A 26,595-nucleotide genomic window follows, 5' to 3' on the forward strand; every position below is an offset into this window, starting at 1 on the left:
TTTAATCTCTGAGCCTCAAACTTTCAGATATGTCTTTCATTGAGACCCACTTTTCTTAACAACGTTGTTTGATATTAACCACAACCACCCACTTCTCTGGGTTGGAGGGGAGGAGGGTGTCCTGCCCCAAGTGGAGGAGTTTAAGTATCTTGGGATCTAGTTCACGAATGAGGGAAAGACGGAGTGGGAGAGACGGATTGGCGCAGCGTCTGCAATGAAGTGGGTGCTGTACCGGTCTGTCGTGGTGAAGAGAGAGCTGAGTCAAAAAGCGAAGCTCTCAATTTACAGGTCGATCTAAGTTCCTGCTCTATGGTCATGACCAAAAGAACGAGGTCACGGATACAAGCGGCTTGCACTGACCAGCCACACACCTTTAAAAATACGAGTTAGAAGACACTTTTTCTTCAGAACTGCCTTACATTTCCATAGAACAGTATCAGCAAACTGACACTGTTCCATGGTTTTCTCCACAGGGTGTCTGGGCTCTACCTTAGAGATAGGGTGAGAAGCTCGGTCATCCAGGAGGGACTCAGAGTAGAGTCGCTGCTCCTTCATGTCAAGAGGAGCCATTTGAGGTGGCTCGGGCATCTGGTTAAATGCCACCTAGATGTCTGGAGAGAAAAAAAAGACCTGTTGAGACCCAGGACACGCTGGAGAGACGATGTTTCTCAGCTGGCCTGGGAACGCCTTGGGATTCCCCCAGAGGAGCTGAAACAAGTGGCTGGGGAGAGGGAAGTCTGGGCCTCCCTTCTGAAGCTGCTACCCCCGCAACCCGACCCCGAATAAGCGGAGGGATGGATGAATGAATGGATGAATGCAGGGCCGGCCCAAGCCTCCATGGGGCCCTAAGTGAAACTTGGGTTTGGGTCCCTCTAGTTCTGGTAATAATGTGGACTGGCTGCAATCAGCAATCTGATCATTAGATCATTCACACACCTGCTATAAACTTATTGCATCTCTGGCAGTGCTGTTTACATTGTATACATAATAAGATATATTTATTGGCCAACTGATTTATCGACCAGTTAATTTCTGGGCGCCAATTTCCTTAATTTTGGGGGATTGTGATCGGCTGATACTTACACATGAAGCCCATCTTATCCACTGATCTTATCTTCGTCAGCAAAGGTTTAAAATCAGCCTCTGTCCTCTTCTGCTCCACAGTGAGAGGTTTGACTGACAGACCGGCCCACCTGGTCAGGTCTGCATGTTTACAGTTAACAATATTCATCCCAATGTTGCCAACTCAGCGACTTTCTTGCTATATTTAGCGACATTTCAGACAAAAAAAATTCATATCAGCCAATATTAAAATCGGCAGGTCAGGCTCTTTGTAGATCCGGGGATCGGCCAGAAAACTGAAATCGGTGCAGTTCTACACACATATTCATGACATTCTTTGATTAAATTAATTTTTCTTAAGCGTAACTAAAATAGCTAAACATTTAATTTATACCAGGTGAGTCTTTCTCACCTGAGAATGTGGATTGGAACTGGGCTGATTTTATGCCTTCAAATGATTTTAACAGAAGTTTCACATAACTTAGAAGTTGATGTAAAAATAATGTTTGTTTTAGCCACAAAATGATTTTGCTCAGCAGCAAACAACAAATCCCCAACTACAGCATAGAGTAGCTCATCGATGTAGCAGCTTTGTAGCCTGACATAAAAACATTTTGCTAGACAATGTCAAACATTGAGAAGTTTTAATTATTCTTATCAAACGTTATCAAACACGGCGTTTTTTAGCCAAAATACCTCAGAAATACACAGAGATGAGAATCAACTCATTTAAAGTTTAAACTCAGTTTCACACAAACACAAAGACGCTAGCATAAATGTTTGGCTGTTGAATTGGACCGTTCAAGTTAATTTTCTATTAGCAGCTTTACAAATCTTTTACATTACTTTATACATTACATTACACTATCAAGGCACATGGTGACCTCCCCACTCTAATACATTTTATTTATTTAAGGATAATAGCTCTCATTGTTATTTTCTTGCTTTGTAACCCTTTCTAGATTGATAATGACTTTCTAGTTTATGTGTTCCTCAATAAATTTAGTCTGAGGTATGATGTGTAGCTTATTGAGATATTTGAGCCTACTTCAAACAGGTTCTATATACGTAATTTCTTATTCCTACAGGTCCGGCCTTTCTCGGGCTTGGGTGTCATCTCTGCAGACCCCACACATACAGGACACTATCTGTTCACACTTCAGCCACACAATACCGTTTGCATAAACCGGCTGTCACTGATGGATATATATCATTTCATTTTTAATTTGTTGTGTCCTCTGCCTCTCTGTATATAAATACACATATTAAATGTGTATATGTTAAGAGAGTGTGTAGAGTCAAGTCCCTTGCTTGAGTGAACAAATCTGAACAATGAAGCTGATTCTATTAGATTTGACATTCTGAAACACTTGGCTGCTGCTTTACTTTATTATAACACAGTACAACAAACACAACTGAAAACTTTATTTAACCAAAACTGTGGTCCAGTTTTTCATACTATTTTTGGGGGGAGTGGAGATTTAGGTTTCCCCCTCTTACATCGTCTCAACTCTTCAGAAAACGCCATTAATAACAAATTCAGTGCATGTCATTGCTTTTGCTCTGAACACTAAAACTGATCTGCACTTATATCCTCATGCTGTCTGTCAATGATATCAGTCTTATTGATCATTAGCACTCTTAATACTGTATAGTCAGTAAATTATTAGGTTATGCAAGTGGAGCAACCATGATGTTACTTTTGAAATATTTGGAATATTCACCATTGATTTTCTTTACAGAGAGAAATCTGCCTGGTAACAGACTTCAGGTGGACACATTTGATGAGGTGTAATGCTGACAAAATAGAAATGATAAAAAAGTGAGGGGCTGATACACAAGTCTCATAACCCATGAAAAGGTTTAGCTTGCATGCAGTGATTCCAAAATCAAATCAAAATTGCTGATTTCCACTCTATTACATTAAAATCATAGCATCCAGCTTCAACACATTAGAATGAAGAAACACCTTTTAATAACCAAACATCATTTGAAACAAAGCAAAATACTTTAATACAAATAAAAATCACCCGTTGCAGTAGGCTTTAATGGTGAATTAAGGTCAAGTTTTCAGATTATTCTCAGCATAAGAGATCATTTTCCACCCAATGAGAGCAATGCAAGCATAGGGCATTAGGTCCCCCAGAGGCTGCAGTTCTCCTCCAATTAGAAATGCGCATCCGTTGTCATTCCACTGACTGCACTTAGGCACCGCCATTTTTCCCCGTCCTTGTCTCTATACTTCAGCTCTTGCAATGGCACCGAGCAGCGCCAAGACATCCCAGCCCCTCCGTGTGCGCTCATCCCTGCCTCCACTGGAACGGACCGCGTATGTCAATGAAACAGAGACTCTCAGACGCTGGGCTGCTGACACTGTGCACAGTTCCGTACTGTCCTCTGTCTGTGGCTCTGGACCTGCACCGTGCATCTGGTGAGGCCGTAGGTGTGAAGCAGCAGGTGGCGTGCCTTCGCCTGGACGTCTTCCCAGTTGTTGGCACTAGAGGGAGCTGTGAACACAGGGGTGTATATGATCAAAGTTAGCTCAGATGTGGATTTTAAGTTTCAAGAAAGTGATTTTAAAATAGTCCGTCTTCTGCAGAGAAAAATATCTCATACTAGATTACCAGGTTAAGTGAAAATCTTTAGAGTCCAAGAGGTTAGATAAGTCAACGTTGCATTCCAAGCTAATTATAGTTTCATTTTTGAGAACAGAGTATAAGGAGTCTCACACAGATTCATTCCCTCACTTTATTTCTAGCTTATCCAGACCAAATGACAAGAATAGTCATGCCACAGTTTGTTTTAACATATAAAAGATTTCCCTCCTAAACAACATATCTAACAATAGCTGACTCCACCGAATACCTTCGCAACAAAAACAACTGTTACCACTGGAGGTATTCTGATGAGTCAGTTGTTGTACAGAGAGATAAGCTGGAACAAACGAAAAGCCTGTTCTTGTTAAAGTTTCATTCTGGTCGATCCAGCATGTGCCGTCTGTACAACAAGAATCATTTTCACTCCTTCATAAGGCTGACATCTACTTGAGTAAGCAAGATGGGGCTAAAAACGTTCTGCTGCACGATGGGAGAAATAGAGCACTTACTGTCTTTTTTTTAAGGATAATAGTGGAAAACTAAATTACTTTAAAGTTGAATCAGGATCTACCAAAGCAAGACTAGAGGATTATGAATGGTTATGTTCCCAAGTACCTCATGTACAAAGACCTGAGTGTGTTTCCAAGTCAAAAGCAGCTTGTACTTAAATCGAGAACATAGTGAACACAGACAAATCCAGATGTATGAAATGTTGTGAATCCAAATTAATTTTCTTTTATACAGTGTCATGAAAATTTCCCCAAACTCCAAAGGTTTTCAAATTTCTGTCACACTTAAAAGATTTGAGAATATAATAGAGCATCAAACATATTTATTAGGGGGGAATATATTTTCACAAGACTGTACATCTTAACCAGAGTGGAAGTGAGGGAACACAAGACCATCCACAGCCGTACACACAGATCCAAAAGGATTGGCTTTGGTACAGCAACTCATTTACTATAATGGCCAGTCATTAATGCTTCGAATATTTTCTTCACCACTTTGTGTGTGCTTTAATATCCACAGCATACACATATATGTGCACTTGTAGCTGCGTACAATAAAAGTTTTCACACCATCACCAGTCAAACCAGTCAAGTTTTGCCAATAGAAACAAAATTATGAATAAGGCAGCCAGTGAGTTGGTACAGAGATGAAGGAACAGCGCCCTCTGCCGTCCAATCTGCAGCTAATGGAAAACTTTGAAGTGTTCATCTAAAATACATTCAAATGCAAATTGTAAAGCGCTTTAAGTGTTGGAGAGTACGTGTCTTTCATCCATGAACCTGCTCGTTGTTGGATGAGACAGTGGAGGGACTTTTCATGACATGAAATAAGGAACATCAGATGGTCTGTTAATGGCTGAAGTTTACAGGGTTTTCTAAAGCAGTGTTTCCCAACCCTGGTCCTCAAGGCACACTGCCCTGCATGTTTTAGGTATTTCCTTGCTTCCGTCCAGCTGATTTCAATTGATGACCGATTAACAGGCGTTTGTTGAACTGCAATCAGTTACATTAAAGCAGGGAAACCTCAAAAACATGTAGGACAGTGTGCCTTGAGGACCAGGGTTGGGAAACACTGTTCTAAAGTGTTACATCTGATAACAGCATGTATCAGCACACTAAGCACCATTCCTGTTGTAAAGTCTAAATATGCGTAGTTATTAAACCAAAGGCCAAAGATAAGAACAAACTCCAGAGGCCACACTGACACATGGCACAAAGCCTTTTGTCCTTTCAGGTCACCGACACTTCATCTACTGCCAAATCAGCAACCAATCTACATCAAGCCGATAAAGGAAAAATGTTAATAAATTTACATCAGAATCTGATTATACTCAGTACATATGCTGAGGAGATCTTTCCATTCTAGGTTACGTTTTCAATTTAAACAAAGGACTTTGATCTGGCATGCTGAAAAGTAACGCATGTTAAACTGGAGCTGAATTGCCTGAAATCTTTCCATTTCATCCCATCTTTATTGTAGATACTCACTGAGCTGCAAGTGCACCAGCGCTGCGGTCTTGTCAGCCGTCAAAGCCCAAACATTCAGCTCGTCGACAGACTGGACGTCCTCCAGCTTCAGGAGGTCCTCTTTGATTCGCTGAGTGTCCAAATGTCTGGGAACACCTGGAGGACGGGAAAATGGTCACCAGAGCTCCCGCTGTAACATATTCATAAAAGCTAACCAAAGTAAGCTCAGGGAAAATGAACCTGGACTGACCTTCCAGTACAATGACTGTTGTGTCTCGAATAATGCGGACTGTGGTGAAGAGGACCAGAACTGAGAAAATGTAGGTGCAGATGGGGTCCGCCAGCTTCAGCTCCGGCTGTGAAGTCAAGACATTTGCGTTGAGTAAAATCTGTTGTTTTGCAACTCACTGTTATCAATCTTTACATGCAGGTAAAGCTCAGCAAGAATGTCATCAAAAACTGAATTTAAATAATTTATTAATTTAAGAAAAACTTCCTTAACATACAGTGATATAGTTGTACCGCCGGTATCTGTTAATTTTGATGATTATGGAGAATAGCAAATTAAATCCACTCAATTTTCTGAGAAACTGACATTTCTGCAAGTTTGAATGAGTGGCATTTAGGACTTTAAGAGGATTTTAGGACTGGCGTAAATTCAAGGCCTACACAAATTACCATAAAACGATCTAAGAACTTCAAAGCTTATGTGTTACATGTTTTTTGACAAGTGCCATGCAACTCTTGGACTTAGCTTGCCGGTAATACAACAGGCTTCAAACTGATTATTGAAGAAACCTTTACTTGGTGTGAAAATCTGTTTTCCTGATACACCGATGTAAACTTTTCTGTGATAAAATACCTGGCAGAGGATGTTATAAAAACCTTATATTTATTCATTTACTAGGAATGTCAAATTCAAATTTATGGAGGGTTCAACATAAAAAAATGCCTAGGCTGCACATCAAACTGAATATTTTGTTTTTCAGAAACAAAGAGACATGTTTTAAAGATGTTTTACGTCAAAGTATTAACTTTTTAATATTTTTCCAGAATTCAGAACAAGGTTTTTACTGCTTGAGTTTAAAACATGACATCAAAAATCTAATTATTATTTGTGTCAAATATAAATATTAAATTATTATATCTATTATGTAGAGCAGCAAAAGCAGTGCAAAGGCCTTTTTGTGACTTGAATGTCTGTTTTATTATTATTCCGAGAAACATTTGTTACTTACCCTTAGTCATTTCTAATAATAGCTGTTTTATTGAACATTGTTTTATAGAGTCATATTTATATATAACTCTATAAAAGTCATGTTTATATTTATATATGACTCTATAAAACACTATAAAGCTCCATGTTGTTTTTCAACCCTCATGTTATGCTACGGGCCAAACTGACCCATTTTGAAGTTCAAAATGTTTTGAAAATAGTTGAAAATTTTTTTTCTGCGTGAAACTTTTTCCTTTTGTCTTACTAGGTATAATCTACATATAAAATGAAAATGGTTCATTTTACACATTAGCATCAAAATTGTTTTAGCTATTTTATTCTTTAGGTTTACAAGCCATCTGATGACGAGCATGACTTGTGTGAAATGTGCAAAGTTCATTTGCACATTTCACACTGTGATGACATGTCCCTCATATGCCGTGGAGATGACAAAACTAAAGCATCTAGGTCATTTCCATCTATTAATTTTGTGGCATTTCTGATTTTATTCATTGCGTGGTGTTTCCTATCACAACACGGTGACATTATTTGTGGGCTGTGAAGATACACAAACATACATGCACTGTGTTTATGTTCCTGATATCTTATTTTGTTGTTTGGTTCATTTCTGGTTCAAAAACAGTGGTTGAATAAAGCTTACTTTCAATACAAATCTTCATGACTCATTGGTCTTGATTTTTAATCAGCAGGTCAATTTGACCGAGAACAGAACAGGTGTCTCCAGTTCAAATATAGAGATCACTCCTTGAAAAAAAATTCTAAATTGAATATAAAAGAAAATATATTTTAAAAAATTATAATATATATATATATATAACAATTTCAAGATAACCATTGCTTTTTGTGTGTAGGTTTTTTTCAGTGGACATAAAAAATGTAGTTGTTTTTTTTTTTTAGAAAAAAACGAGTAAATCGTCATCATTGATCCTTTATCTGTGAGAAATAAAAAAACACCAGTGCACAAATATTGACTGAAATGGTCAGTATTGGAGTTAATAGTCAGATACAAAAATGTTTTGAAGAATTCTTTTTGGTTTCTGAACAACATTCGACGGGTCAAATTGATCCGGAAACATTATTGATGTTCCTCAGAAATAAACATAACATGAGGGTAAAGATTTTTTTTTGGCACTAGTTGCCTTTGTTGAACAGTACATGGGAGGAGAGCGAAAAGGAAGACTGATACGAGGAGTTACATTTCATGTGGAGGTTAGGCCGTCACATTTCACATTTGCTCTGTGCATGAATCGTGCTTAATTAAACTAATGCACTAAAACCTGTTTTAGTTTACAATAAAAGCAGGAAGATGCATGCAGGCGTGTTATGACTTGTTTGGTTTTGGGTTCATCAACCACAACGCTGCTTGAATGCTGTTTGAGCAATATGTAAACAGGGACAGATGGATTAACAAAGAGGCTACAAACTAGGGCAACGCGCTGTTGCTTCATGAATGATGGATTGCACCATAATGTTGAAAACAGGCTAATTTCTGTGTGCTCAGTATTGTTACCCTAACTTTGCTATAAGAAAAGAAGTGAAAAAAATCTGCAAAAGATTTTACATTATCTGAACTATTACTTCAGGAGGAATATTGGAACTGGTCATTTCACCTTGAAGCGGACGACATAAGCAGCTATGAGCACGCCAACGCTCTGGAGGAGATCTCCCAAAGCGTGGATGAAGGCCGCTCTAACGGCGAGGCTGCCGCTGGGCCTCTGCTGACCTGAACCGGCCGGGTGTGAACCTGAGGGAGCAGCCGGACCGTGGGAATGACCATGACCATGACCGTGACCATGACCGTGACTATGACCGTGACTATGACCGTGACCATGAGAGTGGAGATGGCCGCCTTGGTTTAACAGAAAACCCATTCTGAAAAGACAAAAAGACATTAAATCACACATCTGACCAAATCACTAAAGCGCCACAGTCGATCCTGTAGACTTCAGGTAACATTAACTTACAGATCAACACCTGAAGTCTGTGCAGTAAAGGCAGCAGCACTTTGGACTGAACTTACACATTTTTTCTGTATCTTATAGGTTTCTTTTTTTTTTTTTTTTGTAAAAATGGCCATGCTTACATAAGATTAACCGCCACCCCTACAGCTGCAGTGATGAGCATGACATCCCCGTCTATGTCAAAGTCCTGATGCACAGTCCTCAGGACGGCCTCGTACAGCAGGAAGCCCGTCAGGATGTAGATGAGCAGCACACTGAGGACCGCCGACACCACCTCTACAACAACCACACACAATCAGACGCCAGCTCAGAGACACACGCTTACTAAAACCATATTACACTTGTCTTTTAACAATGTTACAGTAACGGGTAAAAAAAAAAAAAAGCAGAAATCCAGTTGCAACTTTCTCTTGCAACTCAATCTCACACAATGGCTTTTGATCTGCAACTGTACCATCCAGCTTAATTTGTGCGTTTAATAATAATAATAATAATTTTCTAAAAATATATAAAATTGTTTCTGAATTTTTCCATATTTTTCTCACATTTCTCATCTTTTTTTTTTTCCTTCGAGGAAATTAAACAGAAAACTGCTGTTGTACCACAAAAAAAATAAAAAAATAAAGAAATTATGGTGTAGTAATGTGAAACACATAAAAAATCTCACCTTTACAATACTTCTAAAGAAATAATCGTGTTTTAAATTACTAAAACATTAAAAAGATACAGTACATCTGATGCAAAAACAATAAGTGCCTTATAATTTTTTTAAAATCTTTTCTTCTGCAAGAACCGAGTTCTAAAATGAAGAAGCGATGTAATGAACTAAGATCCAGTTTAATGAGAGGCAGACAGAAAATCAAGTTGGACTCTTTTATCTTCAGCAGCTTCTTCATTTGTAGCTGCTGGTTTCATTTTCCTGTTTTGTTTAAATCGTATTGACTGTGTTAACAAAGGCATAAATATAAAGGCAACTCTTTCAAAGAAGTTTCTGAAGCGTTTTCTCTCATTTTAAAATGTTTTTGTGCCTTTAAGAATTTATTTTACTGCTGACGATTGAAATTAGGAGGCTATGATTATGAGTTTGTGTGAGAAATGAATTTTTATAACTATTTTCCCAATAGGCCTGTCACGATAGCAAATTTTGCTCAACGATTAATTGTCTCAAAAATTATTAAACGATAAACGATAATATTGTTTGAAGACCTTTTTCCACTGATTTAATGGAAATGACATAATAATGCATGCGATTTCCTGCCAAAGTTAGATACACTTTATTTTCAAAAGAACACTTAACACTGGAGCTGATAAACAAAATAAACAAAACAACCAAAAACAAAAATAAAATGGATTCTCAGTTTCCATTAACAAAAAACTCACTTGAAAAAAAAAACTAAACAACATAAAAGTAAAAGTGGAAATAAATACTGCATTCAACCAAAAGATTATGAAGTGTGTATATTATGTTGCCCTTCAGTAATAATTAGATTTAAATAGAGAAGATGGGCACATCGACTACCTGATGCAATATTTCACACTACACGATTTTTTGCTCCTATTTTTCCCCTTACAACAATCTTAGATCGTTGGTCTTTCTAAGATTGTGTGGTGTGTTACGGTAGATCGTCGTTGCCGCTCAGATCCAAATCAGGGGTTTTTTCCCCGACTGGGAGCTTAACGCAGCCTATTGAATGTGACAGGCAGCCAATTAGAAAGCGAGGATTCTCCTCAGCGCTTTCTGAGGGGAAATTACGGAGGGGAATCCCAAACAGCTGACACGACGCAACACAGTCCAGTGAACATTGGAGATGATATGTGGAAACAACATTAATGTTTATTCAACATGCAAAGAATATAGAAATGACAAGAGGAGGAGTTGGAGCGAAATTGCTACCGCAGTTGATAAACCCGGTAACTTTTCAGCTGTTCTTCGTTAACGTGACGTAAATAGGTTATAATGATTTTCATTCAGTCAGGACTTTACGCTGAAACTAGCCACATGCATTGCAGGTAGATTGTAGTAAAGCATTGATTAATGTCTGGTTTTAAAATTAGTTCACTGGACTTGTAGCCATTATTTTGTGCCCATTGTTGGACACCACATGGCAGGAACGAACCCGATCGAACCGTTATACCTAGGATTTCTGTCGGGTCATGTGTGATCTGTCAGGTTTTGAAAATGGGCCGACAATCGGCCGACAGCTCTAAGATCGTGTAGTGTGCGCTGGGCTTTACACTGAGGAAATGAGGAAGGGAGGATCAGTGGAGAGCACCGGAGTTGAGCCTTTTTTTATTCAGTGTCATTAACAGAAAGAGAAAAAGGCCGGAAGAGACGATAATGCCGATAATTAAAATGACGTCGATAGTTTTAATTTATCGTACGATTAATTGATTTACCGTTTATCGCGATGGCCTATTTCCCAATATTAATAAAGTCTTTATAGTGTTTATACAGCCCCAATCATTCAGCCAGTGTGTTGGCCTCCATGCAATAAAAGAGATTGGATTCTTATCTCCTTTGAGCACACTTGAAAATACACTTCTCCAAATGATTACTCAGCAGGAAAAGCAACATGAAATGCCACAGCGGGAACAGCTACAAAGCGAAAGTGACAGAAAAAAACAAAAAAAAAACAAAAACAAAAGCAGAGCAGCTTAGCTGCCTCTGCAACTCACCAAGGCGATGTAGTCCAAAGGTGAATCTCTTGGTGGGCGGCTTGGTGGAGAGCCACAGGGCCAGCAGAGAAAACAAGATACCAACCACATCTGCTAGCAAGTGCACAGCATCAGTCATTATTGCTAAACTGTTCGACACGTAACCACCTGGGAAAAAAATGGAGGAAAATGAGAGCAATTAGAGTGAAAAATGCTTAAGACTGGCCATCTAAAAATCATTTGTAAATGCTAACTTGAAACTTGGAAATCCCAGCTAACTGAGATTGGTGCTGTTCAGTGTAATGGGAATTATTTTAAAGATTTTCACACTAAACAGTGAAAATAGGGCAAAAACTAATAAAATAATGCAGAATAGATTAAATCTAACAAATGAGAAACATTGGTGATACTGTTAAATGCTAGTTAGGTTGAATTTAGTAAAGAAGCACTGGAGGATAATAAGAAGGTGGTGGCCAGTAGGGGATAAAAGAAAGGATTTACACAGAGGCAAGACACAATAGAAAGGAAAGAAAACATAAAGAACGAGAGGGAGAATGGACAAAAGAAGTAAGGTCAAGAAGAAGGAAGAAGAGTAAAGAAGGACAGGTAAAAGAAGATGAGGAAGAAAGGAAATAAGGTCAGAAGGGGTTAGGACTGAAGTGTTGAGGACAGAAAGGAAAGTAGAAGGACACAACAAAGGACAGCTAACAGGACAAAAGGAAATTTGAAGGAAGTATAAAAATGGAGCGAGGACAGGGAGGGAGTTCCTGCATGGGGACCCGTCAAATACACACTCTGTACTGAAGTTAAAACAAGACTGCCACTACTGCATGGTGAGACAATTTCAGATCTGATTTATACAACAAATTAAAGTTCAAACTCCCGCATGAGACAGCTGTATGGTCTTCTTTCATAGAGGTTAATGTTTGATGAAGATACTGAAGGCGGCTTTCACAGCTAGTTTATTAGTTGGTGAAAAAGAAAACAAACACTAGATTAATTTCAAAGGCTGCTTACGGGAGATTTATCCCTTTAATAGTTTGGTCTTCCAGGAAGAAATCAGCGTTTGGCCAGCAGCAATAAAAAAAAAAAACTCCAGTAACTCCAGGCAGCCCCGTCATAATTACTGCATAACAGATTGATACAAATTATTTCAGCAGAGAGCAAGAAGAACAAGATAAATGTTACGGAGATAATGTTCTCTTCTTGCTGCATCTCTGCCCTCAGCCCTGTGGTTTAAAGGACATCTGTGGGCAAGGGGGAAAGTATGGGGGACTCTTTAGATATTTAAAACTTTTTAGGGACACACTTGGAGACAAAGCAATCTTTTTTTGCACAGTAACCAGCATTATGTGAATATTGAAGAGTTCCAATATAATACTTTTGGTATGCTTATTATTCAGGCATTAGAAAACGCACTAGAGCCAAACATTTTCCATTTCAAACATTTAACTGCTACAACTAAAAGTTTGTGTAATCGTATCCAGTTCCCAGGAAGCCAAAATATAAATAAATAGGAAGAATAACAGCGTTATTTCTCTATTTAAAAAGCATCATCACAAGAGCAAAACTACTGAAATATCTAGCTTCTTGTATGCTGGTGCATTAGGCAAAAATAAAATGAATTACTGAGTGTTAAAAAAATGTAATGAACTTGACGGTCTTTGAAGTCAGAATATTTCCAGCATGTATGAAAAACTCTTCTACTTTGGCACAATTATTTAAAGGGGCAGTGTTATGCGTTTTCCAGGCACATAGTGCCATTTTATAGCACAACCAAATAACTATGTGAATTTCAGTTGTTAAAAAAGTGATATATATATATATATATATATACAGTACAGACCAAAAGTTTGGACACACCTTTCTAATTCAATGGGTTTTCTTTATTTTCATGACTATTTATAAGGCAAGAAATCCCATTTATTAACCTGACAGGGCACACCTATGAAGTGAAAACCATTTCAGGTGACTACCTCTTGAAGCTCATCAAGAAAATGCAGAGTGTGTGCAAAGCAGTAATCACAGCAAAAGGTGGCTACTTTGAAGAAACTAGAATATAAGGGGTATTTTCAGTTGTTTTACACTTTTTTGTTTAGTGCATATTTCCACATGTGTTATTCATAGTTTTGATGCCTTCAGTGTGAATCTACAATGTCAATAGTCATGAAAATAAAGGAAACTCACTGAATTAAAAGGTGTGTCCAAACTTTTGGTCTGTACTGTATATATATTAGCCCTTTAGCAATGTTTAGCAATGTTTAGCAAACATTGCTAAACATTTCTACCAGCGCTGCGCTGAGAAGCTGAGCTAGTCTAATGAGCTCAGCTTCATCACCAGGTGTTTGCTAATTGCTGCTGGCTAGTCTGAAGGAGCTGAGTTGCAGAGGAAGGATTTCTCAAACACGCATGAAAGAATCAAGGCAACACTCCAGGTATGTTTTTGATGAGGGAATAACATTTTAACATGATGTACAGCTCACACATGATGCCGGCTGAAGGGTTGATGGCTGCTTGCATGTCACGTCCAGGCATATTAAGTCATATTATGTCTATGTAATTGGAAACAGTGAGAACAGATGATGCATCTGCTTCGCGAGGGAGTGTCTCGTTTCACAGTGGGATATTTTAACTACTAAGGGATGAGTGGGAGGGGTAGGGCTTGGGGCAGCACTGGTGAATGTGATTCACAGTGGGGCCAGCTGCTACTCTTAAGGCAGTTCACTTTCAACTGGGTGCATTTTCATATCTAGAGTTTGTTTAGTTAAAGAAATAAACTTGAAGGATTTGCATACAAAAAGGAGGTGGTTAAGCATGCATACAGAAATTGTTCAAGTATAAAAAGAAAAAAAGAATAATAATAATGTTTGGATCTTTTAGTCATTTACATTGAAAGCCACCTTCCCATTGTGGTTCTTACCTATAATTTCCCCCGTCATGAACAGCAAGTACAGTATAGCTGCAACGATGAGCCTCTTCATCACCCTCCTGTGTCTGATCCTCTCCCTCTTCTTGTTGCAGTTGTCACATGGGTCCATGTTCAAACCAGGGCTGCCCAGAGTGGACGAGGAGTCCAGCAGGGAGTCATCATCATCTTCTTCATCTCCTCCACCACCAGGCGGGACCACCACGGTGCTCACCGCCACCCCGTTGGACGGAGCCCCGGCCGAGTAGTCGGACATCTCTCCGGAGACGACCACCTTCAGCTTGTTGAACTTGGGGGCCTCGTCATCTTCCACCAGCTCGTCGGAGAAGTCAAAGGGAGCCGAGTCGCTCAGGCTCCAGTCGCTGCGATCCCTCCTGAAGGCGGACCGCACCTTGCCGAAGAGCTTACCTCCTGACATGTTAAGTGATTACCGGGGCTCAGTGTGTCGATAGCTCTGTGTTTAAGTCCCTGTCCTCTTGGGCAATCATTCACATCTTTATAATGGAGCGCGATGGTAAAGCTGGACGTCTACTCCGACCTGTCAACAAGGAAAGTGATGTCAAACACAGACAGAGAGGAGTTTCATGTTTGTACAACTGAGTAGTTCAAACAAACAAACTAAAAAAAACCAAAAAAAACAGTCGCTGTTTACTAAACTTCAATAATTTTTTATTTTAATCTTCTTTGTGCCTTTAACGCCTTCACCTGAGCAGAGAAAGTTCACCTGCCCTCATAAAAGCAGCACCGGCCAAACAGTGACAAGCTAGCAAGCAGATGTTAGCTTTCCTGTCACTTTCGGACTGAAGGGCAGCTCTTGTAATGTGACAATTTGTTAACAAACACTCGAGAAATACTTACTGATAGAGAGTTTTCAGCAGGACCCACTTACTCCGCTGTCACGACAGTAACTGAGTAAACAACGCCAGAGCCGTGGCACCACCTTAGCTCCGCAAGGAAACACGGGGAACTTTGCTTCTGTTCGGTTGATGATAGTCATGGGATTTCCGGCTCTTTCCTGGGATCCATATCAATTGGCTAGGTTCACCGGAAATAATTGTTATCGTGCAGAGTGGAATTCCCCATTAGAGGTTAGTTTCCTCACGATTATGCTTCTTTAAAATTGTAACACAGCGCGTTTCTAGACTTTTAAGCCACTGAAAGTGTTTTTACGCTTCAAGTCTGATGCTCAGAGTTCTCCAACTTCCGAAACAATTTAGGACAAATTTGCTTCCATATTGCGTAGATAACCTACAGCTATTATTATTAATTATTCATTATTATTATTATTATTATTATTATTATTATTATTATTCACAAATAAGATTTTGGGGGGTATTTTGAACATGTTTTGTAGGGCAGGAATTCTTTGGTTTAATTGATTTTGGGAAATGATTTCAGATGATTTTATTACCATAAAAACAGGACTAGTTACACATTTTCAGAAGAGAAAAATGAGTTAGAAAGGAAAGACCCATCACATGAGTCGGTTCCAATCGTTCCTGTAAACGAGTCGGCAAAGGGAGCCGGCTCCGTCGCGTTGGCACCTTCGGAACGTGATCACGTGATGACGCAAAGGTCACATGATGTTGTCTCATGCTACAACAAATCGAAAATATCCGGATTTGTCTTTTTTTTTTCCTGAGTGCCTAACACACAACCCAACCGAACCGACAGCTGCTGTCCAGCCGAAGCCTAAACAGGTAACTCCCTGGCTAAGATAGTTTTCAGTGAAGCCTCTGGTTCAGTGATGACCAAGGATTGTCGTGTTCCTGCCATTTAAAGAAGCTCAATGAGCTAGCTGCTCTTCCTCTGCACAGTCAGGAGACACTGCATTCCTCTGTGACTCATATGCAGGCGTTTAACTTGTTATTTCCATCAGATAGAGGCGTCGCATCCGACCGCTCGACGCTACTCGGTTGGCGGGTCAACCGAGTAGCTGCAGATGGAGGTAGAGGGGATGGAAGATGAAGGACCGTCGTCCCAGAATGAACTTCCAGGTACATGAACAGTGAAAACATGTCTCTGCACAATCTGTGTCTGTCCATTGTCAATCAATCAATCAATCAATCAATCAATCAATCAATCAAATTTTATTTGTATAGCACATTTCAGCAGCAAGGCATTTCAAAGTGCTTTACATCATATCAAACACAGAAACACAATGCAACATAGAATCAACAATCAAAACATGACATTAAGTCAGGTTCCATCAATACATTTGTAATTGATTAAGTTTCAAATACAATCCTAAACAGGTGAGTTTTTAGTTGAGTTTGCATCCATAAAAGGTTTACCTGTTGCAATCCTACTGCTATTTTTATTCCCACTCACAATCACACAGTTTAAAACGATGTAGACAGCATTTTGGATGGTCCAAGCCTGCGTGCCTCTGCGCAGTGAAACACAATTGCAGCTTTATTTAAAAGCACAAAGCAGTTTGCTTGCACGAGTGGAGAGGAAAGCTTCAGGAAGACGGCGGGTATTTTTTCAGGTTTCCATGTGTTTGGTTTGTTTAAAGCAAACACTGAGCTACATTCCAAGGAAGATTACAACTACAAGAGACCTGCTTCAGAACAAACTAATACCCCTGTTGCCCAAATCCCTGCTCAGATTTGAGTTTCCTGTATTTCAGCGTCTGACATTTGCAAATAAACATTAAGTTAACCCTGATGTAGTTTGAAGGTAATAGATTTGCCCTGATCTGATTGAGGCTATAGAATTGCAATGCTTTGTAAAAGTATTCAAAGTGCTCAGTTTTCTTCACATCCTTCCACATGTTTGTTTCTCTGCTCTTAACAGCTTGTGGCAAACTGTGAACAAGGATTCTTGGGACTTTCTTTCACCAAAAAACTACCTCTCTGTCTATTTTCCATTAAGATCAGACCAATTGAGTTCACCACCAACAGCTGCTCTGTCAACAGCATCTCCCACCTGAGCTGTGGATCTCTGAAGGTCCCCCAGAGTTACCACGGGGCAGCTGGATTTATATTAAAATCAAATCACACACACAAGTGGAATTGATTTCATGTGTTAAGAGTAAAGAATTCTCAATAATAATAATAATGCATGCCATGCTTTTCAATTGTCCATTTGTCAAAAATATAGAATGTTATATATCGTTTCCTTCCGCTTTAGTTATACACCACTTTGTGTTGGTGCAGTACAACAAGTCATAGAGTTTGTGGTTATAAATATGGAAGTGATAAAGGAATATTTTATTCATTATATTGCAGATAACAAAACACCTCTCCACTTTTTGATTAAGAACAGACAAAGACAACTTTATCAGATCACACGTTCAGAACACTTGTGAATTTATGTTATGGATCTCTTTTGTTGTGTCACGGATATGCCGCTCATGTAGAAAACGTTTCAATTGTGGTGGATAACGGAGAAAGAATCTTATTGGATAATTTTTTTTTTTTCCAAAAGAAGAACTCTAAATAAATGTTTTAAAATTGCTTTAGCATCAACTGCATAGTCTAATATTTAATTTTATTAAAAATGTGTTAAATTCTCCTGTTAAAGCAAAATATTAGTAAAAGGATTCCTTTCGGATTGTAAGAATGTCAGTGCTTTTGTGACCATCTAAAACTCACTAACTGTCTGTATGACTGTACGTCTTTATGATGTTTGAGCTCTCTGACCTTGCTTGACAGATCTCCGGGCAACGCAGCAGCAGCAGCCGGCGGATCTGCAAAGCTCCACGCCTGCAGAGAACGTCTGTGTGAATCAGAAAGCAGTGGACAAACTCACCGAGGGTTTCCTCTCCCACTACCTACCAGATCTACAGAACTCTAAACGAGCCCTGCAGGAGCTCACGTGCGTCTCTGCATTTTCTGTGTTTCGACGTATGCGCTCCTGTTCGTAGTGCAGAGAAAAAGTATTTGCCGCCTCACAGATTTCGTTTGTTTTTTTCTTTACATATGTTTAAGTCATCCAACATTTTTAGCTAACGGGCAAAGACGACCCGAGTAAATTAAAACAACGCTTTTCAAATTCTGTCTTCATTTATTCAGGGATTGAAGCTGTCCAAAAAAAAAGGTGTACTTTTGGCTTTGCAACTTTTTTCTGTTACATGACACAGTAGACGCTTCTGGTTCTCGCACGTCAATACATTTGAGCCCATCCAGTCTGTTTTAAATAGAAATTGCAAGCAAGTGAGCTAAATCAGGAGCAAAAACAATCCGTTTTCATGACGCAGCAAGATTCTGCTGCTTTTATTCCTGGAAGGAAATCGAATTGAACAGGTGTCAGATGGACTAGCGTGTTCACACAGAAGAAATGAGAAAGGATGGATCAAAATTGTATTGTTAAGAGTAAAAAAAAAGAAAAAAATGACCCCAAAGTGATAATTGTAGCAATGAAGCACTGCTGTAATGTGTCGAATGGCCTTCTGTGGACCTTCTGGATATTGAAGCCAAACAGAAGCTAGCCTGAGGAGTCAAAAGGGGAACAGATGTGAAAGAACAGCTAAAGAAAAATCTGTCAATGCTGCAGTGAAACAGAACAAGAATATGCAAAACATGTTTTGATGTGCACAGCATTCAGTTGTCTTGATTGGCAATTTGCATAGATATCATGTTTCACAGGAAACAAACATGAGTCATTCAAAACATAAACAACAGGGCACATGGGTGGATCAGCTTTCTGTTATTGGTGCTTATTAGTTTCTGTGCGAAGTGATGAAACTATAAATATAATATGTCACATTAAAACATGTTGATTTTCTATTCTCTTTATTGCTCTAGATTTTTTCTAAAGAAAAAAAAAGACTCAGTACTTCAGTAAGATCAATCTGCTGTAAATCCCCTTTCAACTCAACCCAGAAATTTTCATTTCTTCTTTTTCAGCCATTTCTTGTTCTTTGGGGCTTTTTCCGCTTTAGCTGTTAATAGATGGTTTCACACTTAGTTCTTATCCCCCTCTGAAACACGACATGTTCATGGTAGGCTAAAGCATTCCCAAACCATGACACCTCTTACACCATGCTTTTCATTTCCCTCTAAAAGAACCTCATGGTTTGGGTTCAGTGAACTTGTCCTCGTTTCGTCGTACCCTATTTTCTGTACACTGCAGCGGCTGATTTCAATTTATCTTTTTTTTTTTTGTGACCTCCTTATGTTGCTTGGCAGACATAGAAGCCTATTTCTATTTTAATCTCACCCTACTGAACACTCTCACTAGCTCTCATCCAGTCATCAAAATTTGGCACATCTGGTCACTTTTTTATGCTTCTGACAATTTTAATGACAAACTTCTCTTGCTTCTCCTCTGAATGTTACATTTCTAAACGATTCTGTGTTTGTTTTCTATTTCCAACCAGACAAAATCAGCTGATACTGTTGGACACACTGGATCAAGAAGTCACCAAGTTCAGAGAGTGCAACACCTTGCTGGACCTCAACTCGCTGGTGTGTTTAGACTTCAAAAAAAATATTCTCGCCTGCGTTACTCTCGCTTTGATCTTTTTCTGGACTCCGTGGATCAGAACGGAGGACTAACCCGGTCTGTCTTCTTCAGTTTACAGAAGCCAAAATTTACCAGAACAAGCTGGTGAACATAAGAAAGGAGATGATCATGCTTCATGAAAAGACAACTAAACTAAAGGTACCTGTCGCAGCGAAAAGAGATCTAAAAGTGCGTTGATGGCATGTTGGGTAAGTGTTTGGTGTTGTTGGATTTCAGAAAAGAGCTCTGAAGCTGCAGCAGCAGAAGCAGAAGGAGCTGCTGGAGAAGGAGCAGCAGCGTGAGCGGGAGCTGGAGAGGGAGAGGCAGCTCATCGCCAAACCGGCTAAAAGGACGTAGAGAACCCGACGATGTTAAAGAACCGCTCTATGGGGCTTGCATGTCTTACTCTGTTTACTACATATCTCCGATCAATGACACAAACCTGTAACCATTTTCTAAAGTGCTCATTGGATAATCGGACAGGCAGCGCGTGGTTTCAATACAGATCTTGTGAAAAACTGTGGAGGAACTTGGAGAAGCTCCTCTGCATCCTGCTTAGAGTCAGTTTTGCAATGGAGGGCTTTTATTTCCAAATTTATCTAGACTATATACACACTATATATGTACATAAATTAAGTTGTTAACATGGCAACCTGGTGACCACGTCGTGCCACTTTAAGCTGCGGTTCTCTAAAAGTGTGCTCTTGAGATTTTTGATTTTACTTTCCTCGTCATTTCCATTTTAAACATGTTGCAGCCGACTTCCTCTTGTTCGGCCTTGTTTGTTACAGTTCCGGTTCGTTTAGACTCGCTCTGAGTGTTCGGGCAGATTTAGCTGTGCATCTATTTGCTTTAGTTGTATGACGTGTCGATATAAACACTCATATGCCTGGCTTGAATAGCCTGTTCTCTAAATTTCCCCCCCTTTTTTTTTTTTAGAGACATTTATGGATTCTTAAGTGAAAGTCCCTTCATATTCTCAAAAACCTAGAAGGAAATGAAAAGGAAATTCCTCAGGGAGATTTCTGTTATAAAATTTGTTTGGGGTGCCAACATTTAGGAGAATGGTGTTTTTTATTTCTTAATATATCAGTACATTACTGAAAGGTTGGATGTGTCAAAAAATAAAAAACTACATCATTGTGCTGCAATGAAAGGTAGGTTTATCTTAATACTTTTACAGCTGTTTATCAGTATGGATTCATGTTTTGGCCTTTCTACATTTACTAAAAAGCCTAACTTCTATGGTATTTTGTGGAAAATATTTACACTCCCTGCTGAATTTACTGCTTCTCCAGCAAGAGAAACCATTTTGAACAGACCAAGAAGTTTAAATATAAAACAGTATTCACCGAGGTGATTGGAAAAGTTGTCCTCCGTTCAGTTCAGACCTCCTTAAATCTGCGGCACACTTTGGAAAATGGTTTCCTTAATAAAACACTTAATGTGGTGCATAGTAAATAGAAATAGTAAAAAGCTTGCAGAACCTTGATTTCGGTTGTTCCTGTCTGATTTAGCCAAGGACACCATAAACCAAAGACCTGAACTACGTCATCAAAATGCTGTTTGACTTCTGACGATGCGCATGTTTGTAAAGCAGAACAAATCATCCTCTGACTCTTTGACAGATAATAATCTAGGAGAACTTCTGCATCTGCTGTGTTTTGTCAAAGTGTTGTTTAATATGCGTTGTAATATGGGCCGTCAGCCCCGTTAGTGTTGAATGGAACAAAAGAAGTATGCTGTGTAAATCTTTTTTTCTTTCCTGCTCTAATTCAGATTGCGGGTTGTGTACTATGATAATAGATGGTAAAATGTACCAAACTGTAAACGTCACTTCCAAATCTCCGTGACATATATAATTTTTTTTGTAAAGGCCTTCTATGCACTAGTTTTGTTTGAAATTCTAGGGTTTGTAGAGTTGATAATAAAAGCAACATAATCACTGGTTTGGTGAGATTTTTCTCTTATTGCTGAATAATTTACGGTGTTTGTCAATAATAGAAGTTAAATCATCAAAAATCTTTTTTCAGTTATTCGTTCTGAGAGAAGTAGCTCATGTTATAGTTTCATTAAACACAGATTGATATATTTTAAGCGTACATGTAATGAAAACCCCAAATTCGGTTTGCAGAAAATGACAATATTGCATAAAGAACTGCACTAACTCTAGTTTATAGACCTAGTGGACCAACACCAGCGGATCACCCCCAATAATCACATTGTATGGAAAGTCAACGCTGGACCTCAAGCAGCTCCTTCAGACTGAGACTTTTATTTGTAAGCAGAATGAAAATTATGCTTTCGTCTGAAAATAACGTGTTAAATATAGCCGGGTCTTTTCTCCTCCGCCCAGGTAAGACACTTTTGACTGTGTTCTGGATGTGCATGTGTGATGATTCTTGAACCTCTGACTCCAGCTGCAGTCTTCTTAACCTCCCCTCTTGAATTGGATTTATTTCATCATCCTTTTCGACTTTTGTCATCCATATTACTTGTGCACATTTTTTCTGGCAAACATCCGCAGTCAATTTTCCATTCACATGTTTAACTAAGCAGTTTCCCCCATGGTCGTGTTTGCCATAACACAACCAAAACCTAATATTTCGGGTTTTGCCGGTCTCAAGGAATATTTAAGTGTCTGAGAAGTTATTTTTATTTTTTTTAATAGGAGCTGTAATGATAATTTTCGCCCACTAGATGGCAGCAGAGAACAGCTCCTCTCATTAAACAAACGCGCTCGTTAAGCGGAAGCGAATTTCGCACTGCCAGGCAACGCACGGTTATAACTTACGTTTGACCGTATTCCCTTTACATGTAGCGCTTTATCAAACTAACTTGTTTCTTATTGGGTGTTTTTTTTTAACATGTAAACACAGGTAAAAATTGACCAGCCGCAAAACTGGAGTTTGTTGACAGAGAAAGTAGGTTACATTCCTCTCAGTCTCGGTCCTAACACCAACCCCGTGTGTGCCACACCCACTTCCCTTTCACATAAATCTCCAATTTTATCCTCAGCTACTACAGCAGGAAGTTGAGTCAAAGCCCACAAGACTCTGACTCTAACTGCCCCCGCTTGGTTTGTCTTGGACTGTAGCACAGGGTGGACATTAATGGTGAATTCTGAGGTCGGGGCAATTTGGCATCTCACTAACAAAAGGAATGAGTAAAAGACACAGATTTGAGGGTAACTTTACAAACTTTTTTTTTTTATGTTGTTGAAACTAAAACATTACAGCGGTTTAGGAAACGTGAGATTTTGTGACAAAAACAATCAGTGGAAGTTAGCTACAGCTAGAGTATGTTACACGTAGAACTGCTGTGTTTTTAGTCTGTTTTATTTCAGAAATTTGGTGAATTGAGTTCATTAAATTTGGACTCTTAACATTTTGTCTAAATAACAACATGATACAATTTAAACATCACAGAAGCCAAATGAGCCCTCACCAGTCATCCAACTTGCATTGCACCAAATTTTGAGATTTCCTCCCTGCCCCAGCTGGTGGTCATTGATTATTATGAAGGGAGGTTCCTATTGAAAATTTACACTAAACCTGGTGAAGTCCCTGCAGGTTCAAACACCTGGACCACCAGCGTTACCCTAGATCTGGCCGTTGACGACCCAAATCTAGGCTCTTCTAAAGCCATAGAAGAGCCTAGATTTGTGGGCTCTTTGAGGTCCCTATGAACAAATATCACTGTGGTCTTGGTCAGGTCACTTCTGGCCTCAGTGTCATCTAGGATGAGCTAGAGATGGAGGTCTGATTTTTTCCTCCTGGAGCTTTTACTCCAGGATAGGAATGAATCCAATCCAGAACCAATAGAGTTGTTCTGATAACTTTTGGGTCAGTCGAAATTAGAAGGTTCATAATCGGACCAAAAGAAACATTTTTTCTTCTCAATTTAAGTCTTCCTCAAACTTTATTTACTCCTTAAATTTTTCAAATAAAAGTCAATTAAAAAACAACAGTGAAATAACAGTGATTTGGAATTATTTTAATGCAACATTTGTATAAAAAAGAACAATAAAAACAATCAGCTGGACAAAAGATTTACTCAGTTTGGATTTAAAGCCAGCAAGATGCTTCAGTGACCTTGTGGGACTCATGTGTACCTTCCTCCTGCTCTAGTTTTGTAAATGTTTAGAGGCTGAGGAGATTCATAGCAGTAGTTTTGTAACAGAAGGATGTTTTACTTACCTTGTTTGGCAGATGACTTTCAGCTCCTAAGCAGTTTGTTTCATGATGTGCCAATGTGACATTTTGGCACCGCACTTATGTAACTGAACCACCTGAACAATAACTTGACAACCTTGCCCTTGTACTTACACAATGCGGTATGACCCAGACGAAATGGGCAAAGCCTGCAAACTGCTGTTTCATGCATCTGTCCTCTCTGCACTTACTGATGCAACCCAATAACACCTTGATAATTGTCAAACAGAATCTGTTCTGTTAAACTAATCAGATTATTTCAAACGGACTCTGTTCGTCCAGCAGATGGAGGCATTAAAGCTTCTTGGGGGAGACGGCTCACAGGCACATTGTTTTCAGAGGCAAGGCCAGTGTTGTCTCTGAGCGTTTGGTAGGAGAGTTGTCTCTACTTTTAGAAAGTTACCCGTCAGGGAAAACACAGCCTCCCCTCACCAAAGCCGCAGGCGAGTCACAGAGACACGGAGCAGAAGAAACAGATGATGTTGTAGCCTTCCAGTCTGAGTAAACAGTGATTCAGATGGGTGAGGAGTGGGAGGCTGTGGTCTGCTGGAGACTGGCAGCTCCAGGCCTCTCCCAGACCCTCCACAACAGGATATGGTCCTCGGGGCCCACACTAAGAACAGATGCGTGGTATTATTATTCTCTCCAGGTTTTACTATTGGTTTGAGTGGTGGACGTTGAGCACGGTCTGTCACATGTGAAAGGTTTGGCCTGCAGTGCTGGAAAACACATCACTGTGGTGTTTTTGTCCAAAGCGACGGTGAATTAGGTGAATTTTCCCTTCTCCACCATGCCTTATGTAACGGTTCAGATTCAGATCAGGATGAGTGGGTAGTGTGGCAATGAAGACGTTTGTAATTAGGCTTCTGTGACGCAGCAGATGGTACAGAACAGCTATTTAAACACTTCACCACGTAACCAAAGCAACTTTCCAAAGCAGTAATTTTACATTTGAATTCAGAAAGATATTTTCTCCCTCACTTACGGAATAACCGAATAACCTACAGCGATTGGAAAAACTAAACCTTGCAACTTCCATATTGATAAAGGAAGTAGCAGCCATTTGCTGTACTGATCATCAGCAAATGAGATCACATCTATAAAAGAAGATGTTTTGGAAACTTGGTGATTTGGAGCGTGCCAGTGTTGATTGCATAATGGTATTGAGAAAAGGCAGCCATGAACTCAGACGTGCAATTTTTTTTCTGACATCATTCTTGGGAGGGTTGTAGGAGCATTTCCAAACGACTTGAAATCCATCATTTTAAAAATTATTATTCTCAAAAAGAAAAAAAAACAAACATTTGAAATGGCTGCACATCTTCCCAGGGGTGAATTTCCTGGTATATTCATCCCAAAGTTAGACCAAGCAGTGTACATACCACATGCCCCACCCTGAAAAAAAACAAGAACAACAAAGACATGCATTTTGGGCTCCAAAATCAATTGTACAATTGAGAGCAAGCGTGGCTTTTTCTGATAGGTTGCCAGATGAAAAACTGCAATGAAAACAATGCCAGGCTCTGGAAAACTACAGTAGTTGTGAATTAACCACAAGACATTAAAACTGTGTTTTTACATTTTTTTAGACCAAAGTAAAAATGTAAAACCATAAGACACATTTTACATGTTTTTAACATGCGACACATTTAAATGGAAAAAAATACATATTGCAATGGGGCATTAAAGTCCAGAATTTGCCATAATCTAAATCAATTTTTTTGGTGAATTTAAGTTATATTCACCAAAGAAATTGCCTTAAATTCCAACTGGGCGGTGGCCCATGCGGTGCCCTGTCCATAAGAAAGGGCAGCGGCATAAAATGGTCACAGCCCCTTTGGAAGTCCTAAGGTTTAACTTCTTGGCTGAAGTGTTGAACCGTTGTTTCAATGTTTTCATAAAAATCAATCTTCTCGTGATGCAACAGATTTTGAGAAGTGCAGCAAGATATCCACATAACATGATGCTGCCACCGCTCCATGGGCGGTGTCCAGACAGCATCCTGACAAGGGTTCTACCTCTTTTTAAATTTTTTTAAAAAAGTTTATATTTGTTTTAGGTTGGTTCCCATGAAATGAAGTGAACCCAGCTTGTGGAAGTCCCAAGTTCCCGTTTTTTTAATCTTACCTGATTTCTTTAAAACATTTTTTATAATGCCACAGAGTATAGTGTGTTAGAGAGGTGTGCCTGGGATTCCCCCCCTGCGCCCCCGTTGTTCTGTCTTCGATTATCTCGAGTGTTGTGAATTGACAGGTTTTCAAAGCCATCGCATCTTCATCTTGGTTTGGCCTGATTTCATGTCAGACAGCGCAAGAACAAAATGTTGCGTGGCCTTTTAGGCAGTAAATGTAAACCTCTGCTTTCAGCGTTGATCGGTCATTGCTTTTGTGAGATACAACAGCAAATATCGTGCAGCCAAAAAGCATAAAGTGCAAAGGTGGCCCCCGTGACTGTAGGTCGCGCCGCAGTTCCTCTGCTGCCAGTTCTACATGCCATTATTGCTATTTTGAATCTGA

The 26,595-nt window shown here is 39.4% G+C and overlaps 2 protein-coding genes across 2 annotated transcripts; one reads left to right on the top strand and one right to left on the bottom strand.

The window, feature by feature from the left end:
• Positions 1–2,432: 2,432 nt before the first annotated feature.
• slc30a4 (solute carrier family 30 member 4) lies at positions 2,433–15,414 on the bottom strand. The gene is made up of 8 exons (XM_032561411.1): positions 15,273–15,414; positions 14,409–14,952; positions 11,510–11,656; positions 8,956–9,109; positions 8,483–8,744; positions 5,886–5,991; positions 5,657–5,791; positions 2,433–3,569 (listed from the first exon to the last, which is right to left on the bottom strand). The coding sequence occupies exons 2-8, from the start codon at positions 14,830–14,832 to the stop codon at positions 3,415–3,417; spliced, it is 1,383 nt and encodes a 460-aa protein (XP_032417302.1). The 5' UTR covers positions 14,833–14,952; positions 15,273–15,414; the 3' UTR covers positions 2,433–3,414.
• A 562-nt stretch (positions 15,415–15,976) lies between these two features.
• On the top strand, positions 15,977–21,813 carry bloc1s6 (biogenesis of lysosomal organelles complex-1, subunit 6, pallidin). The gene is made up of 6 exons (XM_032561253.1): positions 15,977–16,114; positions 16,294–16,411; positions 18,074–18,236; positions 19,741–19,828; positions 19,938–20,024; positions 20,103–21,813. The coding sequence occupies exons 2-6, from the start codon at positions 16,357–16,359 to the stop codon at positions 20,220–20,222; spliced, it is 513 nt and encodes a 170-aa protein (XP_032417144.1). The 5' UTR covers positions 15,977–16,114; positions 16,294–16,356; the 3' UTR covers positions 20,223–21,813.
• Positions 21,814–26,595: the final 4,782 nt, after the last annotated feature.

The sequence above is a fragment of the Xiphophorus hellerii genome, chromosome 4, assembly GCF_003331165.1.
Source record: "Xiphophorus hellerii strain 12219 chromosome 4, Xiphophorus_hellerii-4.1, whole genome shotgun sequence".
Taxonomy (NCBI): domain Eukaryota; kingdom Metazoa; phylum Chordata; class Actinopteri; order Cyprinodontiformes; family Poeciliidae; genus Xiphophorus; species Xiphophorus hellerii.

What these genes read in the sequence shown, in the direction of transcription:
- slc30a4 (XM_032561411.1), bottom strand. Translation starts at nt 14,832, where the DNA reads ATGTCAGGAGGTAAGCTCTTCGGCAAGGTGCGGTCCGCCTTCAGGAGG. An exon ending in CTTTGGACTACATCGCCTTG is followed by an intron (nt 9,110 to 11,509) that starts GTGAGTTGCAGA and finishes TGGTTGTTGTAG; the next exon opens with AGGTGGTGTCGGCGGTCCTC. An exon ending in GCTGGTGCACTTGCAGCTCA is followed by an intron (nt 3,570 to 5,656) that starts GTGAGTATCTAC and finishes CTGTGTTCACAG; the next exon opens with CTCCCTCTAGTGCCAACAAC.
- bloc1s6 (XM_032561253.1), top strand. Translation starts at nt 16,357, where the DNA reads ATGGAGGTAGAGGGGATGGAAGATGAAGGACCGTCGTCCCAGAATGAA. An exon ending in GTCCCAGAATGAACTTCCAG is followed by an intron (nt 16,412 to 18,073) that starts GTACATGAACAG and finishes CTTGCTTGACAG; the next exon opens with ATCTCCGGGCAACGCAGCAG. An exon ending in CGAGCCCTGCAGGAGCTCAC is followed by an intron (nt 18,237 to 19,740) that starts GTGCGTCTCTGC and finishes ATTTCCAACCAG; the next exon opens with ACAAAATCAGCTGATACTGT.